General features: G+C 42.0%; 1 protein-coding gene across 2 annotated transcripts in view; it reads left to right on the top strand.

Moving 5' to 3' along the window:
• The first annotated feature begins 3,192 nt into the window (after positions 1–3,192).
• Nfatc3 (nuclear factor of activated T cells 3) overlaps positions 3,193–20,334 on the top strand; it is a 74,233-nt gene continuing 57,091 nt past the window's right edge. For both annotated transcript variants that reach the window (XM_038312276.1, XM_038312278.1), the window contains exon 1: positions 3,193–3,527. In XM_038312276.1, the coding sequence (XP_038168204.1) occupies positions 3,425–3,527 (103 nt within the window). In that variant the 5' untranslated portion in view covers positions 3,193–3,424. The remainder of the gene's footprint in view (positions 3,528–20,334) is intronic.

Here is a 20,334-nt window from a genome sequence, read left to right as displayed (position 1 = left end):
GGATATGGTACAGAGAGGAAGAATTTCTAAACTTGAAGGTTCCTGGTTTTCTCTCGTATGAAACATGCAACTGGGCTGGGCTAAGCTGTACCACCCCATGGCTCTGAGGTATAAAAGCTTCAGCGGTAGAGTCTCATGGCCAGACCTGTGGCAACAGGTGAAAGAAAAAGGTTTCTTTTGATTCTCAGGCCTGAGCCATAATTTACACTGGAGGGGAAAGGATCTACAGAGACCCCCATAATCTCTGTCTGTTCTGAACTTCTATCTACTGAACTGTACTTCAGGCCCCTGAGAGATCTGCACATGGAGTAGATGATGAGCTTTGGGGTGAGGGTGGGGGTGGGGGAAATCTTGGCCCCAGCTGGGGAAGCAGTGAAAAGAGTATACATACCTGAGGGGGGAGCCTCTGTGTATGTGTGTGTTGGGGGGAACGTTCATGGCCTACAGGATCCTAGCCGTTTCTAACCCCCGCTAATCCTTACAAAGATTGTGACTCACTTCCTACAATTGGTTCTTAGCTCTGCTGATCCTTTATCACTCTATGTTAGAATCTTAGTTTACCCCCAACCAGAAGCCTTCCCAATAGCATGACCCCTTTCCTTTCTATTCTATTCTCAGGTTCTCAGTGTCTGGGGAAAAGATCTGTTGCTGAGCATTTAATAAATGGGTGGATTTTTCAATCTATCTGTAACTTCTCTGTGGTTCCTTATGAAGTGTTGGAATTGACAGGCCAGGGTCTCCATTCTGCCTCCCGAGCCAGATTTTGATTTTTTTAAGATTTATTTATTTTGACTTCATGTACATTATTGTTTTGCCTACTTTTATTTGTGGGTACTACATGTGTGCCTGTCAGTCCATAAGAGGGCATCAGATTCCCTAGAAGTTACAGAGGGCTGTGAGCCACCCTGTCTGTGCTGGGAACAGAATCCAGGTCCTCTGGGAGAACAGCAAGTGCTCTTAGCCACCACGTTATGTCTGCAGCTCCTCTGTCTCTACGTTAGCCTAATGGGCTGAGCCCCTGGTTCGTGTGGTCATAACACGAGGGTGGGTAGACTAGGTCCACTTTCTCAAACTAAATTATAAGTGTGTGTCTATAGATGGGCCAGAAGTTGCTTTAAGTTTTATGGGAATGGAGAAGTAAGCTGACCAGATCTGGGGGGCTTATAGGATAGTGGGATCATGTGAACTAGTTGGTAAGCCTCTAGCCTGTCTCAGACAAACGGTTGCAGAGCCGAAGGAGCCTTTGGTTTCCTAGTTTCATAGTCAAGCTTTCTAGTTAGACTCTCTGAAGGCAAGATAGCATATCATAAAGTGTTTTCATCCACCTAATATGTTAACTCTGTCTACATTTTATTTGTTTGTCCTGAGACAGGATCTCTTGTACCCAAGCTGTCTTCAAACTCACTATGTAACACTGGGTGACCTTGAGCTCCTGATGATCCATTGCCCTCACCTCACCAGGTGCTGGGATTCATGCAGGTGCTGCTAAGCTTGACTGCTTTCTGTTCTGCTGCTTTTAATGTCTTGAGACAAGTGTTCCATACGGAACTGACTGTCTCCTGCTTTGAACACTTGTGTAGCTTCCTACTGTCCTCAGGATAAAGTCCAGGCATCACACAGTGACTTGTTGTACTCTGCCCACCCATCCAGAATCTCCTTTGACTTCTGCCCACTGTCCCCTCTCTGAACAAGCTTTGCTCTTCTACTGTCTGGCTCTCCAGCTCCTACTAACCCATGGAGGCCCTGTAGTTGGGTGTGTGTTGAATGTCCTCAGAGCTCCTATCAGAGCGCTAATCTCTTTGCACGGTAATTATATATTCGCTATTCCTCTCTCCTAACCCTGAAGGGAGACTATCTCTGTATCTCCAGGTCCTGCAGAAGTACTGGCAGAAAGCCCTGAGCAGGAACGAACCAGTCCAAGATGAGTGGCTCATGTGCTCAGAACATTCCTTGCTCCTTTGGACCCAGGCTTAGTTGGGCCTTCCTAGTAGCCTGGGACTCACTAAGATAGTGAGATCTTTGCAAGGAGCTTGTCTTTGTCGTTCTCCCAGGGGCTTTTGTGAGTAGTATGAGACGTGCTGGTGTGTGTGTGTGTGTGTGTGTGTGTGTTTATGTGTGTGTGTGTTTGTGTGTGTGTGTGTGGCAGGGTTGTGGGGGAGTAATGGCTTCTCTCAGCTCCCTCTCTCAATCATGCCCTAAGTAAACAAGACTGAGTTCCCAGACTCTAAGGTATGGTGTCTTGGGCCATCTCTTGTCTCACCGGGGAAGGCAGGCTCTTTGGGGTGGAGCCAGGACTGAAAATGAGTTTTTTTGACGGTGTCACTTCCTATATGTGGTCATTGGCTCCGTGTCACAAAACCTCTGTTTTATGGTTGTGTATGGGACGAGGAAGTCAAAAGGGGCCTTTCCTTTGTGTTCGCTCGACATCCATCAGGGACCACACCTGGCCCCTCTGATTTAGGTGCAGCCTCGAATGCACTATGTCCTCAAGAGAGCAGCTATCTGCGCCGGCTAGTGGGGACAAAGGCACAGACAATTGAGGCGGGGTTGGGGTGGAGGGTGCCCTGATGGGTGTGAATCAACTCCAGTTTCAGCTCCACCCCAATTTACCGAGAAGCTCGAACCAATCCCTGACCCTCTCGAGATTCCGCCACTGAAGTTGGTATGGAGGGAATGAGTGGTGTATAAGTAACCTTGAAGTGGTCTGATGCAACCACTCTAAACCCAGCCATAAGGGGGAAATACCTCGGTGGGGGCAAATACCAGGATACCCATAACCCCAGCGCTCTGCTACCCCTTCCTCGACGTGAGTTCCACCCAATGGGGAAAAGGAGAGTCTCCAATTGGCCTATGGCGGGTTCCAAGTCTAATTAGACAGCGCTATTGGCCCCACACTGGTTTTTGGCTTAGAAATTGCGGAAGAAATAGACTTTAACTACAACTCCCGAGAGGGAGCGGGGCACTACAGCGCCTTGCTCACGTGACTTCCTCCTCGCAGAGCAGTCACGCGATAGGCCGGCGGGGAGGCGGGGCCCATGACCGTCAGCGGAGCCAGCGGCCTATGGGCCGCCCCGTCGGAGGGGAGCGCGGCGGGGGGCGGGGCGGGGTTGGGCGCGCTGCAGGGCGCGGGAGCGCGCCGGCGGCGGTGGCGGCAGTGGCGGCGACTGTGGGAGGGGGGGGGCGGGGAACCTTAGTTCAGGCGACCGTGGCTGTTAGGCACCTTCGACTGGCGGCGGCGGCTCCTGGTGCGGCGGGGCGCTCGGCCAGCTTTCCAGGTCGGAACGGAACGCCTGGCTTCGCGGGCCCCGCCCGGAAAGTTTGCAGCGGAGCGGCGACCTCCCGGCCGGCGCGGCCCAGCATGAAGCGGCGCTGAGGAGCCGCCGCGGCCGCCTGACGAGGAGCCGCAGCACCCGGGGCCACGCCGATGACTACTGCAAACTGTGGCGCCCACGACGAGCTCGACTTCAAACTCGTCTTCGGCGAGGACGGGGCACCAGCGCCGGTGTCCCAGGTCTCGCGGCCTGCAGGTGAGTGCCGGGCCAGCCCGGACTGGGGAGCGTGCCCTCCCCGCGCTCCCGCCAGCTCGCCTCTCCCCTGGTCCCCCTGGTTGGTGCGTGCCTGTGGCGAGTGAAGCACGATTTAATTTGAGGAGGAGGAGGAGGAGAAGACGGAGGAGGCGTGTGGTTGGCGGCGACGTGGAAGTGGCTCGGCTGGAAGCTAAGTCGTAGGGAACTCGACTCCGGGTGGCCGCCGGCCGCCTGGAGTTTAGAGGCAGAGGGTTGGGGCCAAAGCCCCAAGAGGTTTCTGGTTGTCGCTGCTGTGCCAGCGTGGTGCTGAGGAAACGTCCCCGCGAAGCACGCGTAAGCGCACATAGCTGTTTTTAGGTTGTTTGTAAAGTTCTTCATTTGAAAGATGCGTACGCTTGTAGAAGAGTAGGACCCTTTTAAGATTCGTTTATTTTCTTAAATCTACTTTGCTAGGAGAGTTAACACGTCCGAGAAATTGTTCAATCTTGCAAATTTATGTTCCACACTTAATCTCAAGTATACTGTAACGGACTTTTCTGAAAACCGAGTTGTTTTACGTGAGCAACGTGTTTCTGGAGATTTTTCTTTCTTTTTCTTTTTTCTTTTTAAAGTTAGGTGCTTTTTTCATAAATCACCTATAATGTTTTCATAAATCACCTAAAATGTTCAACTTTTGTTTTAAGAAAAAAGCTTTTCTCAGAAGATTTTTAAAAAAAGATCTTAGGTTGGGAAAGCCGGGCACCATAATGCTTGCAGGTCAGGTCAGTCAGGAAATAGAAACAGGATGATGACTGGGGACTTAACGCTCTCCTGTGACCTGGTTTGGAATAGTGTGGTTCATTAAGTTCGTTTCCCTTTACATATGTAAGAGAACTTAGAGAAGATGGGAAAGAGTATCTATTTTTCTGTCTAGTATTGAGTACTTACTGTTATCCATACTATATTGAAACTACTGGAGTTCCATTGAAAGAATTTTCTTTTTTGTAAACTGAGTCTCTAGATGGCACAATACCTGTTTTTTTATTCGTTCCTTTTCAGCCTTTATATGTTAGGTGCCTTTTTCAATGTAATAAATAATTTTAATAGTTAAGTGTTGGCTGTGTTTGTTTTCAGTTCCACTAGCATTATTTAAGCCAGGCTCTTGTTGAAGGTACTACTGGATACTTAGTTGTGTAGTGTTATATTGATGCAAATCTCAGGGCTCCCGAGGAGGTTGGGAAATAGATGAAAGAGACACATAGTCCAAATAACTGTATTATTAGGCAATCAGAATTGTAATAAATTTTATATATAAAAGAAACAGAAAGGGGCTGGAGAGATGGCTCAGAGGTTAAGAGCATTGCCTGCTCTTCCAAAGGTCCTGAGTTCGATTCCCAGCAACCACATGGTGGCTCACAACCATCTGTAATGGGGTCTGGTGCCCTCTTCTGGCGTGCAGGCATACACACAGACAGAATATTGTATACATAATAAATAAATAAATAAATAAATAAATAAATAAATAAATAAATATTTTTTAAAAAAAGAAACAGAAAAGAGGAGCTTATGGAGAGAATGGCATTGAATTGTACTTAGATTATGGAGATTGAAAAAAATAAAAACAACTTGTTTGAGTGAATTTTTAGGAAGAAAGTTTGTAACTCGATTTGCACTTGTAATCCTAGAGGTAAACATGAGCTGTTTTAGTTTTTACCAGAAGCCCACTTTAAAATATTCTAGGAGGTTTTCTTCCCTCTCTTCTTTTTAATTTTTCCCTATCATTTCTTTCTTAGATAGTCTCTAATTCCAAGTGGGCTCCTGCCTCATCTTCCAAGTTCTGGAGTTGGAGGCATATGCCACTATATTCAGTCATCATTTTTTTCCTTTTCTTCTTTCCTCCCTCCGCTCCTCTCCCCTCCCCTCCTCTCTCTCCCTCCCTCCTTTCTTTCTTTCACCCCCCCCCCCAAGGTTTCTCTGTAGCTTTGGAGCCTGTCCAACACTCTGTAGGCTGGCCTTGAACTCACAGAGATCCTCCTGCCTCTGCCTTCTGAGTGCTGGGTATATGCCACCACTTCCCAACTGGTCATTTTCTTAAAAATATGTTTTCCATTATGGTGAAATTTATATGAAAAATAAAACTTTTTGCTTTTGTATTTTATTGAGATACTGTTTCCCTATGTACTACAGGCTAGCCTAGAACTCACTATGTAGCCCAGGCTGGCCTCGAAATGCAAGTAGTCTTCTAATTTTGGCCTACATTGGTTCTATATTTCTCTGAAGGTTTGAGAATAGATAGAGCACGTTGAAATTTCCATACAGTGAAAAGGTATTTTGAAAATTCTTTATGGAGGCTGATCATGGTTGGTGAACACCTTGAATCCCAGCCCCTGGGAAGCAGAGGTAGGTGGAGATCTCTGTGAGTTCAGGGCTAGCCTGCTTGACATAGAGAGTTCCAGGATAGCCTTTTTTGTTTGTTTTTGGTTTTTAAGACAGGGTTTCTCTGTGTAACAGTCCTGACTGTTCTGGAACCTGCTTTGTAGACCAGGCTGGCCTCAAAATCACTGAGATCTGCCTGCCTCTGCCTCCCAAGTGCTGGGATTAAAGGCATGCACCACTATTGCCTGGCTGACTTTTTTCTTTTTTTTTAAATCAGACTATTTTGTTAAACTTTTTCCTAGTATCTAGCTTCAAACTGACCATGTATCCCCATAGAGATTTTAGAAACATTAATGTAGTGCTAGGCAAAGTATTTAATGTAACTCAGTGTTGTTCGTGTTCAGAGTAGGTAGAGGCAGGCCGACCACAACAAGTTTGAGGTCAATATGGTTTATATAGAGAATTCCAGGCTAGAAAAAACAAACAGCAGTAAACAACAACAAAACCTACCTGTGTTTAGTGCACACTATTATTATAAAGAGCAACTTGTAGTACTCCAGTATACTGTTTGCAGCTCTCTAGTTTGCTGTTATAAATAATTGTTATCTGAAAATTCAGTTTGTGTGTGTGTGTGTGTGTGTGTGTGTATGTGCACAGACGTCAGAGGAGGAAGTGCAATGTTCTGTTTTATTACTCTTTGCTTTTTTCCCTTGAAGACAGGATCTTTCACTGAATCTGACGCTATGCTGGTGGCCAGCAAGCCCTAAACAATCTTCCAGTTTCTACCTCCCACCTTGCTGCAGATATAGACAGTTGTGAGCCACCCATTGTGGGTCCTCATAATTGTTGGGCTGTCTTTCTACCCCAAAATTTATTAAGTATTTTCTAGTCCAAAATGAGAATCACCAGAAGAAATGCATGCTACATTATATATAATATCTTATCTACTACTGGTTTTAAGTTTTTGAAGAGAAGAAATATTTTTGTTTTATAATTTATTTTTGCAAGAAATTTACATAATCATCAAATATTGATATACCTTTTTTCTTTAAAAATAGCTTCCTCTGTAGCCCAGGCTATTCTCAAACTCATGGTAGTTTCCTGTTTCAGCTTACACCTACTAATAACAGGTTTTTCATGTGTAAACTTTGAGACTTTTTTCCTAGATAGAGCTTTTGGTGTAATTTACTTTGCTTAGTGCCGTCAATATAATTTACTATGTCTTTGATAAATTATCTTCTAATGTCTAGTTTTTATTTTTTTATTTTTGAGATACAGTCTTACCATGTAATCCAAGCTGGTCTTGAATTTATAATCCTCTGTCAGTCTCCCTTATGCTGGGATTGCAGCCATGTGCCACCATGCCCAGCTCTGTTTTTATTTTCACTCAGTGCTTTTGTTCGTTTTTTTTGTTTTGTTTTTTTTTTGTTTTGTTTTTTTTTTGTTTTTCGAGACAGGGTTTCTCTGTGGCTTTGGAGCCTGTCCTGGAACTAGCTCTTGTAGACCAGGCTGGTCTCGAACTCACAGAGATCCGCCTGCCTCTGCCTCCCGAGTGCTGGGATTAAAGGTGTGCGCCACCACCGCCCGGCTTTGTTCGTTTTTTGTAACTGGGGTAATACACGTCACGAAGCTCACAACTATTTGTAATTTCAGCTCCAGGGAGATCTTACACCTTTGGCCCTGAGGGTGCCTGTACTCACTGCACATACCCACGTGATTTAAAATAAGAAAATCTAAAAGCAAAAACAAACAACAACAAAAAACCTGACATGAGTTGGAGTAATTGGTCTTAGATATTTTCATTTTGTTCTTTAAAAGCTTTTTTTTTTTTAACATTTATACATATGGGTTTTGTGTGTATAATTGTGCACCACATATATGCAGGGCCCGTAGAAGCCAGAAGTGGGTGTGAGATTACGTTGGGACTGGAGCTGCAGATGGTTGTGAGTCACTTGTGTGGGTCACTGGAATCTAACCCAGGTCCTCTGGAGGAGTAGTCAGTGCTCTTAATTGCTGAGCTACCTCTCTAGCCCTGATTTCATTACTTTTTTTTCTTTTAATGCAAGTCATAGCAGTACACATCTTTAATCCCAGCATTGAGAAGGCAGAGGCAGGAGGATCTCTGTGAGTTCAAGGCTACTCTGGTCTCCATAGTGGAGTTCCAGGGCTACATAGACCTTACCTTTAAAAAAAGATACTGATGTTCTTTTGCTTTTAATTATATTGTTCTACTTTTTTGAGTTACTGACTCAGTGAGGTTTGAAAGGAGATTGATTTAATGATCATACAAGTATAATTGGATATTTAAATCAGGGTGAAAAAAGGGAAGTTGCTTGTTAGGATTTTCTGTAATATTTTTACAGTTCATATATTAGGTATTGTAGAAGAGAATTTGATTGCTACCAATCCATATTTTCATGCCATAGACTAGGTTTTTCTTTAGACTTGGATGCAGTGAGAGTATGTATTGAGTAATTGAGTCAGTGGTTAACATTTCACTGTTTACTTGGAATAATAGTTTAATATTGTGCTTTTGTGTGTTTGTTTTGAGGTAGGGTCTTGTGTATGCCAAGCCGGGCCATATAACCAAGACTGATCTTGAACTCCTGATCCTGCTGCCTCCACCTCCCAAGTACAGGGATTACAAGTATGCACCATTATGCTTGACTTTATTTGTTAAGTTCCTTTGGGATGGGGTCTCACTATATAGTCCTACCTGGTCTGGAACTCACTATGTAGACCAGGCTAGCCTGGAACTCGGAGATTTTCTTGCCCTGCTCCTCAAGTGCTGGAACTAAAGGAGTGTATCATCAAGCTCAGTGTTTTGTTTGTTTTGTTTAGAAAAAAGGTCTCCTGTAATCCAAGCTGGCCTAGAACCCTTGATGTAGTTGAAGAGAATCTTAAATTCCTTATCCTCCTACCTCTACTTCTCTAGATGCTGGGATTACAGATGTGGACCATCATGTACCTACTAATATTCTGTTTCACACTTTACTTGATAGGAATTGGAGGATGCTCCTAGAGATACTAGCAAAACTGTGTGATAGAGATAAGTAAGTGTGTGAATATGAGGAAAAGCCCAGGGGAGAAAAGAGAGTGATAACTGCTTTGTTAAAAATATTGATCTAGCTGGGCAATGGTGGCACTCACCTTTAATTCCAGCACTTGGGAGGCAGAGGCAGGGGGATCTCTTGAGTTCAAGAGCAGCCTAGTCTGCAGAGCAAGTACCAGGACAGCCGGGGCTACACTAACTAAACAAACAAACAAGTAAATAAATTCATCTAATGTGAGGTATGATATATACCTGTAATCCTAGCACTTGGATGGTAGAGGCAGGAGGATCAGGAGTTCAAGATTAGCCTATAATTATTAGATAGAATGTTTGAGGCAATCCTAGGCTCCCTGAAACCAGTTTTTTTTTTTTTTTTTTAAAGAAGGACTTGCAAGATGTGCATGGCAGTCAAAAGACTTGTTATGCAAGTCTGATAAAATGAGTTTAGTCCCTGAACTCCCTGTAAAGATGTAAGGAAAGAACCGATTCCCAAGATTCTGACCTCTGAGTGCACGCTGTGACACGCACGTGCCTACACTGATACATCATACATACAATAATTTAAAAAATAAACCAAACCAAGCCATGCAGTGGTGGCGCACACCTTTAATCTCAGCACTCAGGAAGCAGAGGCAGGTGGATCTCTGTGAGTTTGAGGCCAGCCTGGTCTACAAGTAGTTATACGACAGACTCCAAAGCTATAGAGAAACCCTGTCTCGAAAAACAAAACAAAAACCAAAAACCAAAAAAAAGTAAAGAAAAAGAAAAAAAGGAAGAAACCAATAAGAAAACAAAAACCTGTGTTCACTTTTAAAAACAAATTTTAAATATTTATTTTGGGTCTGCTTGCACTGCCACAGCTCATGTGTAGAGTTCGGAAGACAACTTGAAGGAGCCAGTGCTGTCCTTCAAGTCTCTGGGCTTCAGGGAAGCAGACTTGGAGGCAAGCACTTTTACCTGCTGACAAGCCCACTGACCCTCATTCTTCTGTTTTCATCACATTGTGTTTAAGGACTGGGCCTTGGGTTTGTGTGTGTGATTTTTTTGTTTGTTAGTTTTGCTTGCTAATATTGCCGCCTATTTATTTAGTTAGTTAGTTAGTTAGGTTTTGTTTTTTTTTTTTTGAGACAGGGTTTCCCTGTAGTTTCTAGTGCCTGTCCTGGAACTAGCTCTTGTAGACCAGGCTGGCCTCGAACTCAGAGATCCGCCTGCCTCTGCCTCCCGGCGTGCACCACCACCACCCAGCTGCCGTCTTTTTATTTTTAAAGACACGTCTGTGATGATACTGCTACTGATTTTTACTTGAGTCTGTCATAGGATTTAAAATTGTACCAGTCTTCAGAGAGCTTTCTTCATTCAGCTCTAAGCCTCGGAGATAGGTGAAAAGTGTTCTGTAAAATGTTTTGCAATGAGAATATTTGGGTTCCTTGGAGATAGTGACTTCCTCAGTAGTTACAAAGGTGGAAAGACCCCACTTTGTGTTAATTACCTGCAGCTTCCCTGTGGGAGTTAGATTAGAACATGCTCTATTCTTCATTGTCTTGAGGCTTCTGGTTAAGTTCCTCCAGTTCAGGTGGTTTTGACAAGATTCTTCATCCTTTTCTCCAGCATGCACAAGCAGTAGTATCTCAGCTGAAGCAGAGTTCTTCAGAATTCAGAGTTACCAAGACCCTACTTCAAAGGAAATTTCCTCATTGTAGTGACCAAGTACTCAAAAAGAATCTATCTTCAGGGAGGATTTACTTTGTTTATGTTTTGAGGGAATACTGTTTTTTTGGCAGGGAAGGTTAGCTGTGGTAGCTGAGGTGACTGTTGGTTACATTGTTTCACAATCAGGAAACCAAGATGAATGCTGGTGTTCCATTATTTTTCTTTATCATTTGAGACAAATCTTTGTATCCCAGACTGTACTTCAGTTCTCTCTCTCTCTCTCTCTCTCTCTCTCTCTCTTTCATATTTTGGCATGTATTCTAAAATATTAGTAGAGGTTTTACTGTAGTGTTTTATAGAATAATATAAAAATTAAAACTTGAGGTGAAAGCAAGAGGATCAAGAGTTTAAGGCTGGTCTTAGCTGTATATCAAGTTCTAGGTTGGCCTAGAAATATATTACAATCAACTTAATGCTTTTTGTTTTGTTTTTCTTAAGGCAGGATCTCATGTATCTTTGGATGGTATTGAACTTGTATACTGAAGATGACCTTGAACTTCTGATCCTCCTGCTTTAGAGTGTTGAGGTACAGGTGTGTGCTACCACACACAATAAATGTGGTCCTAGAGTTTGAGCCTAGAGCCTCCTGTGTTTTAGACAAGCACTCTCTACCAATTAAATTGTATCACTAACCCAGAATCTACTTTCTCTTATCGACTTGTCTTTCAGCAGTATCCATAAACTATCCCTAAAATCATAGTTATTTTTATAGCAGGCATAGTCCAAACTCTGCTTTTGAGGCTTGCTTTCTTTTGTCCAGTTAAGTCTAATCATAAGGACATTTTTGAAGAGAAATTGTATTGTTTGCTTTTCTTGAGTCATAAAAACTGATATTAGGGACTGGAAAAGAGGGCTCACTGATTAAGAATACTTGCTGGTTTTGCAGAGGACCTGAGTTTGGTCCCACAATGAACAGTGTGCAGCCACCTCTAACTTTAGTTCTGTGGGGATTCAGTGTCCTGTCTGGTCTTCAAGGGTACCTTTGAACATGTGTTTGTTCATACACACAAATGTACACACACACAATAAAAATCTTTTTTAAAAACTTATGAATTGGAGTGTGTGTGTGCATGTGCATACTTGTGAGTGTATGGTTAATGCCAGGGCCTTTCACATGCTAGGGAATGATACACCACTGGTTCTAGCTCCATTTATGAAACAGAAACTTTTTTTAAAAGTTAGTGAATTATATTACCAGTTCTATTTTATTATTGGTAGTTGAGAATTTTTATTTTAAATAGGACTGTGGCTGAGAGGCTATAATGCAATGAAGGTAATCACATTACTCATGAGGTAGGAAACCTGAGTAGGTTGAGCCCTATTTGATAGTATGCTATAGTTTGGTCATAGCAGTAACATGAATAAGAAAGGTGTTGTCTAAAGCTATCCTAAGGAGAATAGACACAGCAAACTTGGCAGTAAGCCTGCCTTCTAAAATTGAATCTAAGTCATGAAATTTGCCCCGACATGCCATAGGAGGTTCAAGTAACAGAGGAGTCAGTTTTAGTCAGGAAGACTTGAAGGAGACACAAATAAGAATGAGCTTTTTGTTTGTATGTATGTATGTGTATGTGTGTATATATATATATATATATATATATATATATCATATGACTTTTCCTATTTGCTTGTAGTTGGCAAGCTTTTGGCAAGAGAAATGATTGGAGTTGTAAGATTTAAGTAAGATAGCCATAAGCTGAATTTTTTTTTTTTTTTTTTTTTTGGAAAGGTCTACTTAACACATTGGTATTTGTGTATGAAAAGGAACTGTAATTCAATGAAAGCTTGAAAATCCAGACACAGTTTAAGAAATACCTTAAACTTTTATTTCCTATAAAATGTACAGTTTCAGTATGTCATGCTGCCAGCAGCAGGTAAAAGCTCTTGCATCTAAAATATACATTTTAGCCAACCCTGATGGCTTTATTCTGCAACTCTAGTATTTGAGAAGCTGAGGCAAGACTGCTGTGAGTTTGAGCCTGACCTTGACTTCATGGTAAATTCTAGGTCAGCCTGGGTTTTAGTGTGAGATCCTTTGTCAAACCTTTGCACTCCCTAATTTCTTTTTTTTTCATGTTTTTTTTTTTTTTACTTTTGTTTTTGTTTGGTTTGGTAAGTGCTTTAGAATTTTCTATTTTTTTTGCATTTCATAATTTGGGGTAGTTTTTTTAAAATCAGATTAATATTTTTCTTTTAATTCTTGTTTATTCTTCTCTCATTCAGTATATCCCTACTGCAGCTTCCCCTCCCTCCACTCCTCCTGATTCCCTATCACTGTCCCTTTTCTCCAAGTCCACCTCCTACCCCAGAAAAGAGCAGGCTTCCCAGAGACATGAACTAAACATAGCACAACAAAATGTAATAAGACCAGGCAAAAACCCTCACATCAAGGCTGCATGAGGCAACCCAGTAGGAGGAAAAGGGTCCCAAAAGTGGGCAAAAGAATCAGATACTTGGAACCCATTCTCTTTGGAGGGATACCTTGCTCAGCCTAGATACAGCAGGGAGAGCCTTGGTCCTGCCTCAAAGCAATGTGCTAGACTTTGTTGACTCCCCATGGGAAGCCTTACCCTCTTTGAGGAGTGGATGGAGGTTGGGATGGGGGGAAAGTGGAGGGAGCTGGAGGAGGGGAGGGAGTGGGTACTAGATTTGGGGCAGTAAAATGAGAAAAGATTTTTTTTTTAATAAAAAAATATCAGAGATACCCTTACTCCCACTGTCTAATGTCCTCCTAAAATACCAAGCCAACAGTCATAACATATATGCAGAGGACCTAGCACAGACCCATTTAAGCTCCGTGATTGCCACTTCAGTCTCCGTGAGCCCCCATGAGCCCTGCTTAGTTGATTCTGTGGGCTGTGCTCTCCCAATGACCTTGACTCCTCTGGCTCCCACAGTTCTCTCCTCTTCCTAGAGCTCCAAGGGGAAGGACCCAGTGGAGACCTCTAGCCTTGCTGTCCACTTAATGTTTGGCTGTGGGTCTCTGCATCCACTCCCATCAGCTGCAGGAGGCAGCCTCTCTAACGATGACTAGGCACCAGTCTATGAGTATAGTAAAACATCATTAGATATCATTTTCTTGATGGAGGGGGAGCCGTGTTTGGTTTTACCCTAGGTCTTTGGGCTATCCTCCAGTTTCTGGTCATCCGGGCAGTGTTGGCATGGATTTAGTTATGATATTCTTTATCATAATCAAAAATGGATAGAGTTATATGAGCTCTAAAGTTGGATTAATTTTAGATTGGTTTGTTTATTGAGGCAGAGTCTCTACATAGCCCTGGCTGTCCTGAAACTCTGTAGGCTAGGCTGACCTCAAACTCACAGAGATCAGCCTGCCTCTGCTTCTTGAATGCTGACATTAAAGATGCATCACTGTGTCTGGTTCAGATTCTTTAAAAATATTTTTCAGTAATGTTCCCAGGTAGGACCTGACCTGACCTGAGCAGTCCTCTTGCCTCAAGCTCCCAAATGGTGGGATTAAAGGCGTGAGCTCCTATGCTTAGGTTGCTGGGAATTGAACTCAGGACCTTTGGAAGAGCAGGCAATGCTCTTAATCACTGAGCCATCTCTCCAGCCCGCCCTACCTGTTTTAAAGACAGTGTCTTTTTATATGACCCAGTCTCACAGTAAGCTCCCGGACTCAGTAGCTGGGACTACAGATATATCACTATTGGTGTGTTTACATATATGCTGTATGTGTCTGGTACACTGGTGTGTGTATGGAGGCCAGAGGTTTGTATCTTCCTTAATAGCTCTCCACTGTGTTTCTGGGACTGGTTTTTCTTTTTCTTTTTTGAGACTGGTTTCCTGACTGCCCTGTGTATTCCAGACTGGTCAGGGAAACCTACCCTCTCTTCTGGCCTCTGTGAGTACCAGGCATGTATGGGATGCACAAGCATACATGCAATCAAAACATCCATACACATAAATAAGTAAATACTTTGAAGAGTATTTTTGTTCTGCTTTGGTGATATATATATATATATATATATATATATATATATATAATTTATTTATTTTGGTTTTTCGAGACAGAGTTTCTCTTTGTAACAGCTCTGGCTGTCCTGGAACTAGCTCTGTAGACCAGTCTAGCCTCGAACCAGAAATCTGCCTGCCTCTGCCTCACAAGTGCTGGAATTAAAGGCATGTGCCATCACCACCCGACCTTGATGGGATATATTAATAATAGAAAATAGTATTTGTTAAATTATGTGTTCATTCTAGCACAGTGCTTCTCAGTATATTGTTTTTGTTCTTTTTTTTTCTTTTTCTTTCTTTCTTTAGATTTTTTTTTTTTGTCCCTTTCCCCCTTCCCCTTCCCCGACAGCATTTCTCTTTGTAGCCCTGGCTGTCCTGGAACTAGTTCAGGCTGGCCTTGAACTCACAGAAATCTGCCAGCCTCTACCTTCCAAGTGGTGGGATTCTGGCTTACTCTGATTGTCCAGGCTGACCTAGAGCTTGTTATGTATAGACCAGGCTGGTGGTGTTGAACTTGGCAGTAATCCTTTTGCTTTGCCTTCAGAGTGCTGGGATTACAGGTGTGTGTCACCAAACTTCTTGACTGAATGCCCTACTGAATGCCTTATGTGTTTTACTCCCCCCCCCCTTTTTTTTTTTGAGCCTGTGTAGCCCTGGCTGTCTTGGAACTTGCTCTGTAGACCAGGCTGGTCCCGAACTCACTGAGATCCACCTGCTTCTTTCTCCCAGGTGCTGGGATGCATGCACCATCATTGCCAGGCTTGCTGTTGCTTATTAATGAAACTATGGGAATACATTACTTTTTGTTATCTTCTATTGCGATATTTTTTTCAAATTTTTTCAAAGTTGTGATTTTCAACAATTTTCTTGTTTATTTGTTTCTTTATCTATGTTGGTGTGCACACACCCAGAAGCTAAAGGATTATGTTGGGCAGTTTTTTTCCCCATGTTCTGCCTTATTCCTTTGAGACTGGATCTCTCACTGAGTTTCACATCCTTTGCCTCAGCTTCCTTAGTACTAGTATTACAGCTTGTGTCGCCACACTTGGCTCTTGTTGATCTTAAATGGGCATCTGTTTTTACTTTTTTGTTTTTTGAGTCATGGCTTTGCTCTGCTGCTTGGGCTCTCTTGAAGCTCACTATACCTCAGATTTGAGATTCTCTGCCTCAGCCTCTGGATAGCTGGGATTAGGGCCATGTGCCACTATGCCTGACTTGACTATTTTAAATTTTGAAGCTTTTATCAGTTACTAATGACTTAAAATGGGCAACAAAATCATATATTCTGTGATCACAAGGATGTTTGCTAACTGTAGGCCTTGTAGGTTTTTTTAAACGAGGTTACCTTTGAGGTCATTATCTGTAGTTCTTTTTCCTTAGGTTATTAGATTCCCAAGTGAAAAGTCTGCCAGGTCTATTGCCTAGAGAGTGTAAGTGTGTTATGCTGTGAGCCATGGGAGTAGAAAATCACGTAGGGTTTCAATATACGCATATTAGAATGACTTTGTTTCATCATCCTGTTTTCAGTGTGGTTGCCCAGGCATCCTTTCACCTTGTCAGAAAATTTCATTTACTGCCTTAAGAAAAAGTAGAGTTGGGAGGTGTGGAAATTGAGGAGCATGGTTATTACTCATTAAAAAAAAAAAAAAAAAACCAAACCAAAAAACTTCGTGCCCAATTAGTTTTTTAGTTTGCCTTCGCTTCTTCCTAATTCTGGATTTGTTTATTGTGGATATACAAGATAAAGGGCACAGTGTGACTTTGTGTTTATGCCTTTCACTTAAAATGTTTTCAAGTTTAACTCAAGATGTAGTATTTCCTTTCCTTTTTTTTTTGTCCTTTTTTTTTTTCCATTTTGGTTTTTTTGAGACATAGTTTCTTTGTGTAGCTCTAGTTGTCCTGGAACTCACTCTGTAGACCAGACTGGCCTCGAACTCACAGAGATTTGCCTGCTTCTTCCTCCATAGTGCTGGGATTAAAGGCATATACCACCTCTGCCTGGCTTAGTTTTTCTTTTCTTTCTTTCATTTAAGATTTATTTATTCATGTTTTTATGTATATAAGTGTTCTATTTGTGTGTATGCCTGCATGACAGAAGAGGGCATCAGATCCCATTATAGACAGTTATGAGCCACCATATGGTTGCTGGGAATTGAACTCAGGTCCTTTGGAGAGCAGCCAGTGCTCTTAACTTCTGAATCATCTCTCCAGCTGGCATTTCTTTTTTTTTTTTTTTTTTTTTTTGGGTTTTCAAGACAGGGTTTCTCTGAAGCTTTAGAGCCTGTCCTGTCTCTTGTAGACCAGGCTGGTCTCGAACTCACAGAGATCCGCCTGCCTCTGCCTCCCAAGTGGCATTTCTTTTCTTAATGAGAAAGATTCTTACTGTGTTGCTTCAGCCTACTAAGTAGCTTGGATTGCATTTATGCAGTACCACAATGTATCTTATTTGTTCCACTTTATATTTCATTGAGTATACCACAGTTTGGTTATCCATTAATATATTGAGAATTACCTGATTTTTTTTTCACCCTTTGGCCATTTCAAATAATACTGTTACAAACATGTGTGTGCAAGTTCTTATAGAGACATATTTTAATGAATATGTAACTGGGAAGAATTGCTTAATCCATAGTTATTCTTTTTGTTGTTTTTTTCTTTTTGAGATTGTAGCCCAGAATTCTGGAACTCACTATGTTGCTCAGGCTGGCCTTGAACTTGTGCCAGTCCTTCTGCCTTAGCCTCTTGAGTACTGGGATTTCAAATATGTGCTACTGTCCCTTGCTAAAAATTTGAAAACAGAGCTGAACTGAGGAGCCAGGTGTATATAGCCATGGCTGATCTAGGATTCCTAATCTTTCTGGCTTCACCTCCCGGTGCTGGGAGTATGTGCATGTATGCCATATTCATCTTGCTTACTTACTGATTCATTGATTGATTGATTGATTGATTGATTGATTTTTGCTGTTATTTTTGTTTTGAAACAGAGTCTTGCTATGTGTGCCTCAGCCACCCAACTGCTGGGATTACTGGTGTTTGTGACGAGGCAGAGTCCAGGATCACTGCAGGGTCAACACAAGACTAGTACACTTAAGAGAGTTGTAGGTCAGCTTTGTGTACACAGCAGTTTGCAGATGAGTCAGGGATTCATGGACAGACACTCTTTCCCCCACACTTCTCTATCTCAAAACAAAAAGGACTAGATATATAGCTTTGTGTAGAATGTTTGCCCAGTATTTGTAAAGCCCTAGGTTCAGTCCTGAGCACCACAAAACAGCAACAAAACTATATTACTGTGTCCCAAGCAACAATGTGGCATCTACTTAAGTGTTTTTTCAAAGTTACTCTTCTCTATCTTTATGGGACAGTAACCATGAACAGCACATAATTAAATGTGGCCAAGTTCCAATAAAGTTTTGTTTATAGACACCAGTATTTGAAGCACATTGTATCTCATAAAACAGTTTCTTTTAAAAACCATTCTTAGCTTGTAGGTTGTCAAAAAAAAAAAAAAAAAAAACAGGTGGTAGGACAGATTGGTTTACTGTTAGTAAAGACATGAACGGCTATCTGTGTTCTTCAGATTGCTGTCTGCTTTCCTAGGTCTCTCTAGTCTCTGATAGAACATTTTTTTAAAAATTAAACAAGTCTTGAGATGGTTCTGGAGCATCTTGCATCTAGTGTTGAAAATCTTATGACTGTTAAGGTGTGGTTGGAGTGGCTGCTATCATTCTCAGAGTTGTGATTTCTAGACACAGAGAAAAGGATGAAGCAGTACATTACATTATCTTTTGTGTCTTTGTACTACTTTAAGACATTCATTCTGCTTGTGTGTTTATGTGTGTCCACGCTCCCATGCACAAAGAGGCTTGTGGAGGATGTCAGGTGTTTTCCTCTATTGCTATTCACCTTATAGCCTGAGACTCTCCCTGAACCAGAAGCCCACCATTTCCGCTGAGCAGGCTTGCTTGCTGGGAATTCCTGAGAACTGCCTGCCTCTCAGCCCTCAGTGCTGAGGTTACAGACATACACAGCTATACCCATCTCTTTTCATTAGTTGATAGAGATTCAAGTTCAAGTTCTCATGCCAACACAGAAAACTGATACACAATGATCAGTTCCTCAACACACCATTTATTTATATTTTTTTATTTACAGTTTACTTGGAGGAAGCTATGAATTTCAGCATTAATCAACCACTGAAATAACATTGGTATAATAAATGCTTTAGAATGAAACTAAGTCTTTCATGAATGATTTCCACTCAAAATAAGATTTTTTTTAAAAAAAGTACATTAGGTAAAAATGAGATTTTAAAAACTGGATTATGTAGTGATGAAGAATATAATAGTTGCTAGTATGGTTTTAAGTCTCTGGCAGGACTTGCTTAGTATTATATTCTAGCAAGGGGTGGATTTGATCTTACTTAATGTTTATTTTGAGACAGGGTTTCTCTTGGTAGCCAAGGCTAGCCTTAAACTCTATCCCACTGCCCAAACTGGAGTGCTGAGATTATACATGTGTGCTACCATGCCTAGCTAAGGAATAAATTAAAAATTCTAAATTTATGAAGATTAATAATCAACTATAAGTCAAAATCCTCAATCAGTTATTTTCTGTTTTGGTAAAGGATCTAGCCATGTCTGGCTTTTTTGTTTTATGTGTATGGATGTTTTGCCTAATGGTCAGTATAGCATGTGCATGCTTTGTTCCCATAGAAGAGGGCATTGGTTTCTCTTGGACTAGAGTTTCAGACACTTAGAAGCTGCTGTATGGGTGCTGGTAGTCAAATCAAACCCACACACTGGGTTTGTGGGCATAAGCCTTTAATTCCAGCCCTTGGGAGGCAAAGGCAGGAAGATCTTTGTGAATTTAAGGCCAGTCTGGTCTACATAGTGAGTTTCAGGACATAGTAAGACCCTCTCTCAAACAAACAAACAAAAAACTCAAAGACAAAACAAATCAAACTCAGATTCTCCGGAAGGGCAGCCAGTGCTCTCTATTGATGAGCCATCTTTCCAGCCCCATCCTGGTCTGCTGTGTGCAAACATGAATTCCTGATGATATGACTACAGAGGAAGAAGATATTTTTGTTAATTATATACTCTTCTTAAAAGAGAAATCTTGAATTTTATTGGAAGGAAACTGAGACCTATAAAGAGTAAATGACGTGAGTAAGAGTCAAAGTTAATGGTAGGGTAGAACATACAACAACAAACCATACCTCCACCAAAAATTAGTAAAAACCTACCATTTGTTTTTTAAGACAGTCTCACTGTGTATCCCAGATGGGTCTCAAACTCATTGTCTGGCCTACTCTGGCCTAGAACTGGTGATCCTTCCGCCTCCCAAATTCTAGGATTTAAGTATAAACCATCACTCCCTCCTAACTCCCAAGGTGGTTTTCTTTCTTTTTCTGTCTCCCCTCCCCCTAGACAGGATTTCTCTGTCACTCTGACTTTCTTGGACTCATTCTGTAGACCATGCTGGCCTTGAACTCAGAGTTCCACCTGCCTCTGCCTCCTGAGTACTGGGATTAAAGGCATGTGCCACCACCATCCAACGTCCCAGATGCTTTTCAAAAACTGTTTCATTCAATCTTAACCTGCAATTGCCAAATATAGCACTACCGTTTAAAAAAATTCTTGCCAGTTGTGTCATGCCTTTAATCCCAGCACTTGAGAGGCAAAGGCAGGTGATCTCTTTTAATTCAAG

The sequence above is a fragment of the Arvicola amphibius genome, chromosome 15 (assembly GCF_903992535.2).
Source record: "Arvicola amphibius chromosome 15, mArvAmp1.2, whole genome shotgun sequence".
Taxonomy (NCBI): Eukaryota; Metazoa; Chordata; class Mammalia; order Rodentia; family Cricetidae; genus Arvicola; species Arvicola amphibius.
The sequence above is the reverse complement of the archived record's forward strand: the minus strand, read 5'-3'. Positions and strand labels throughout refer to the sequence as shown.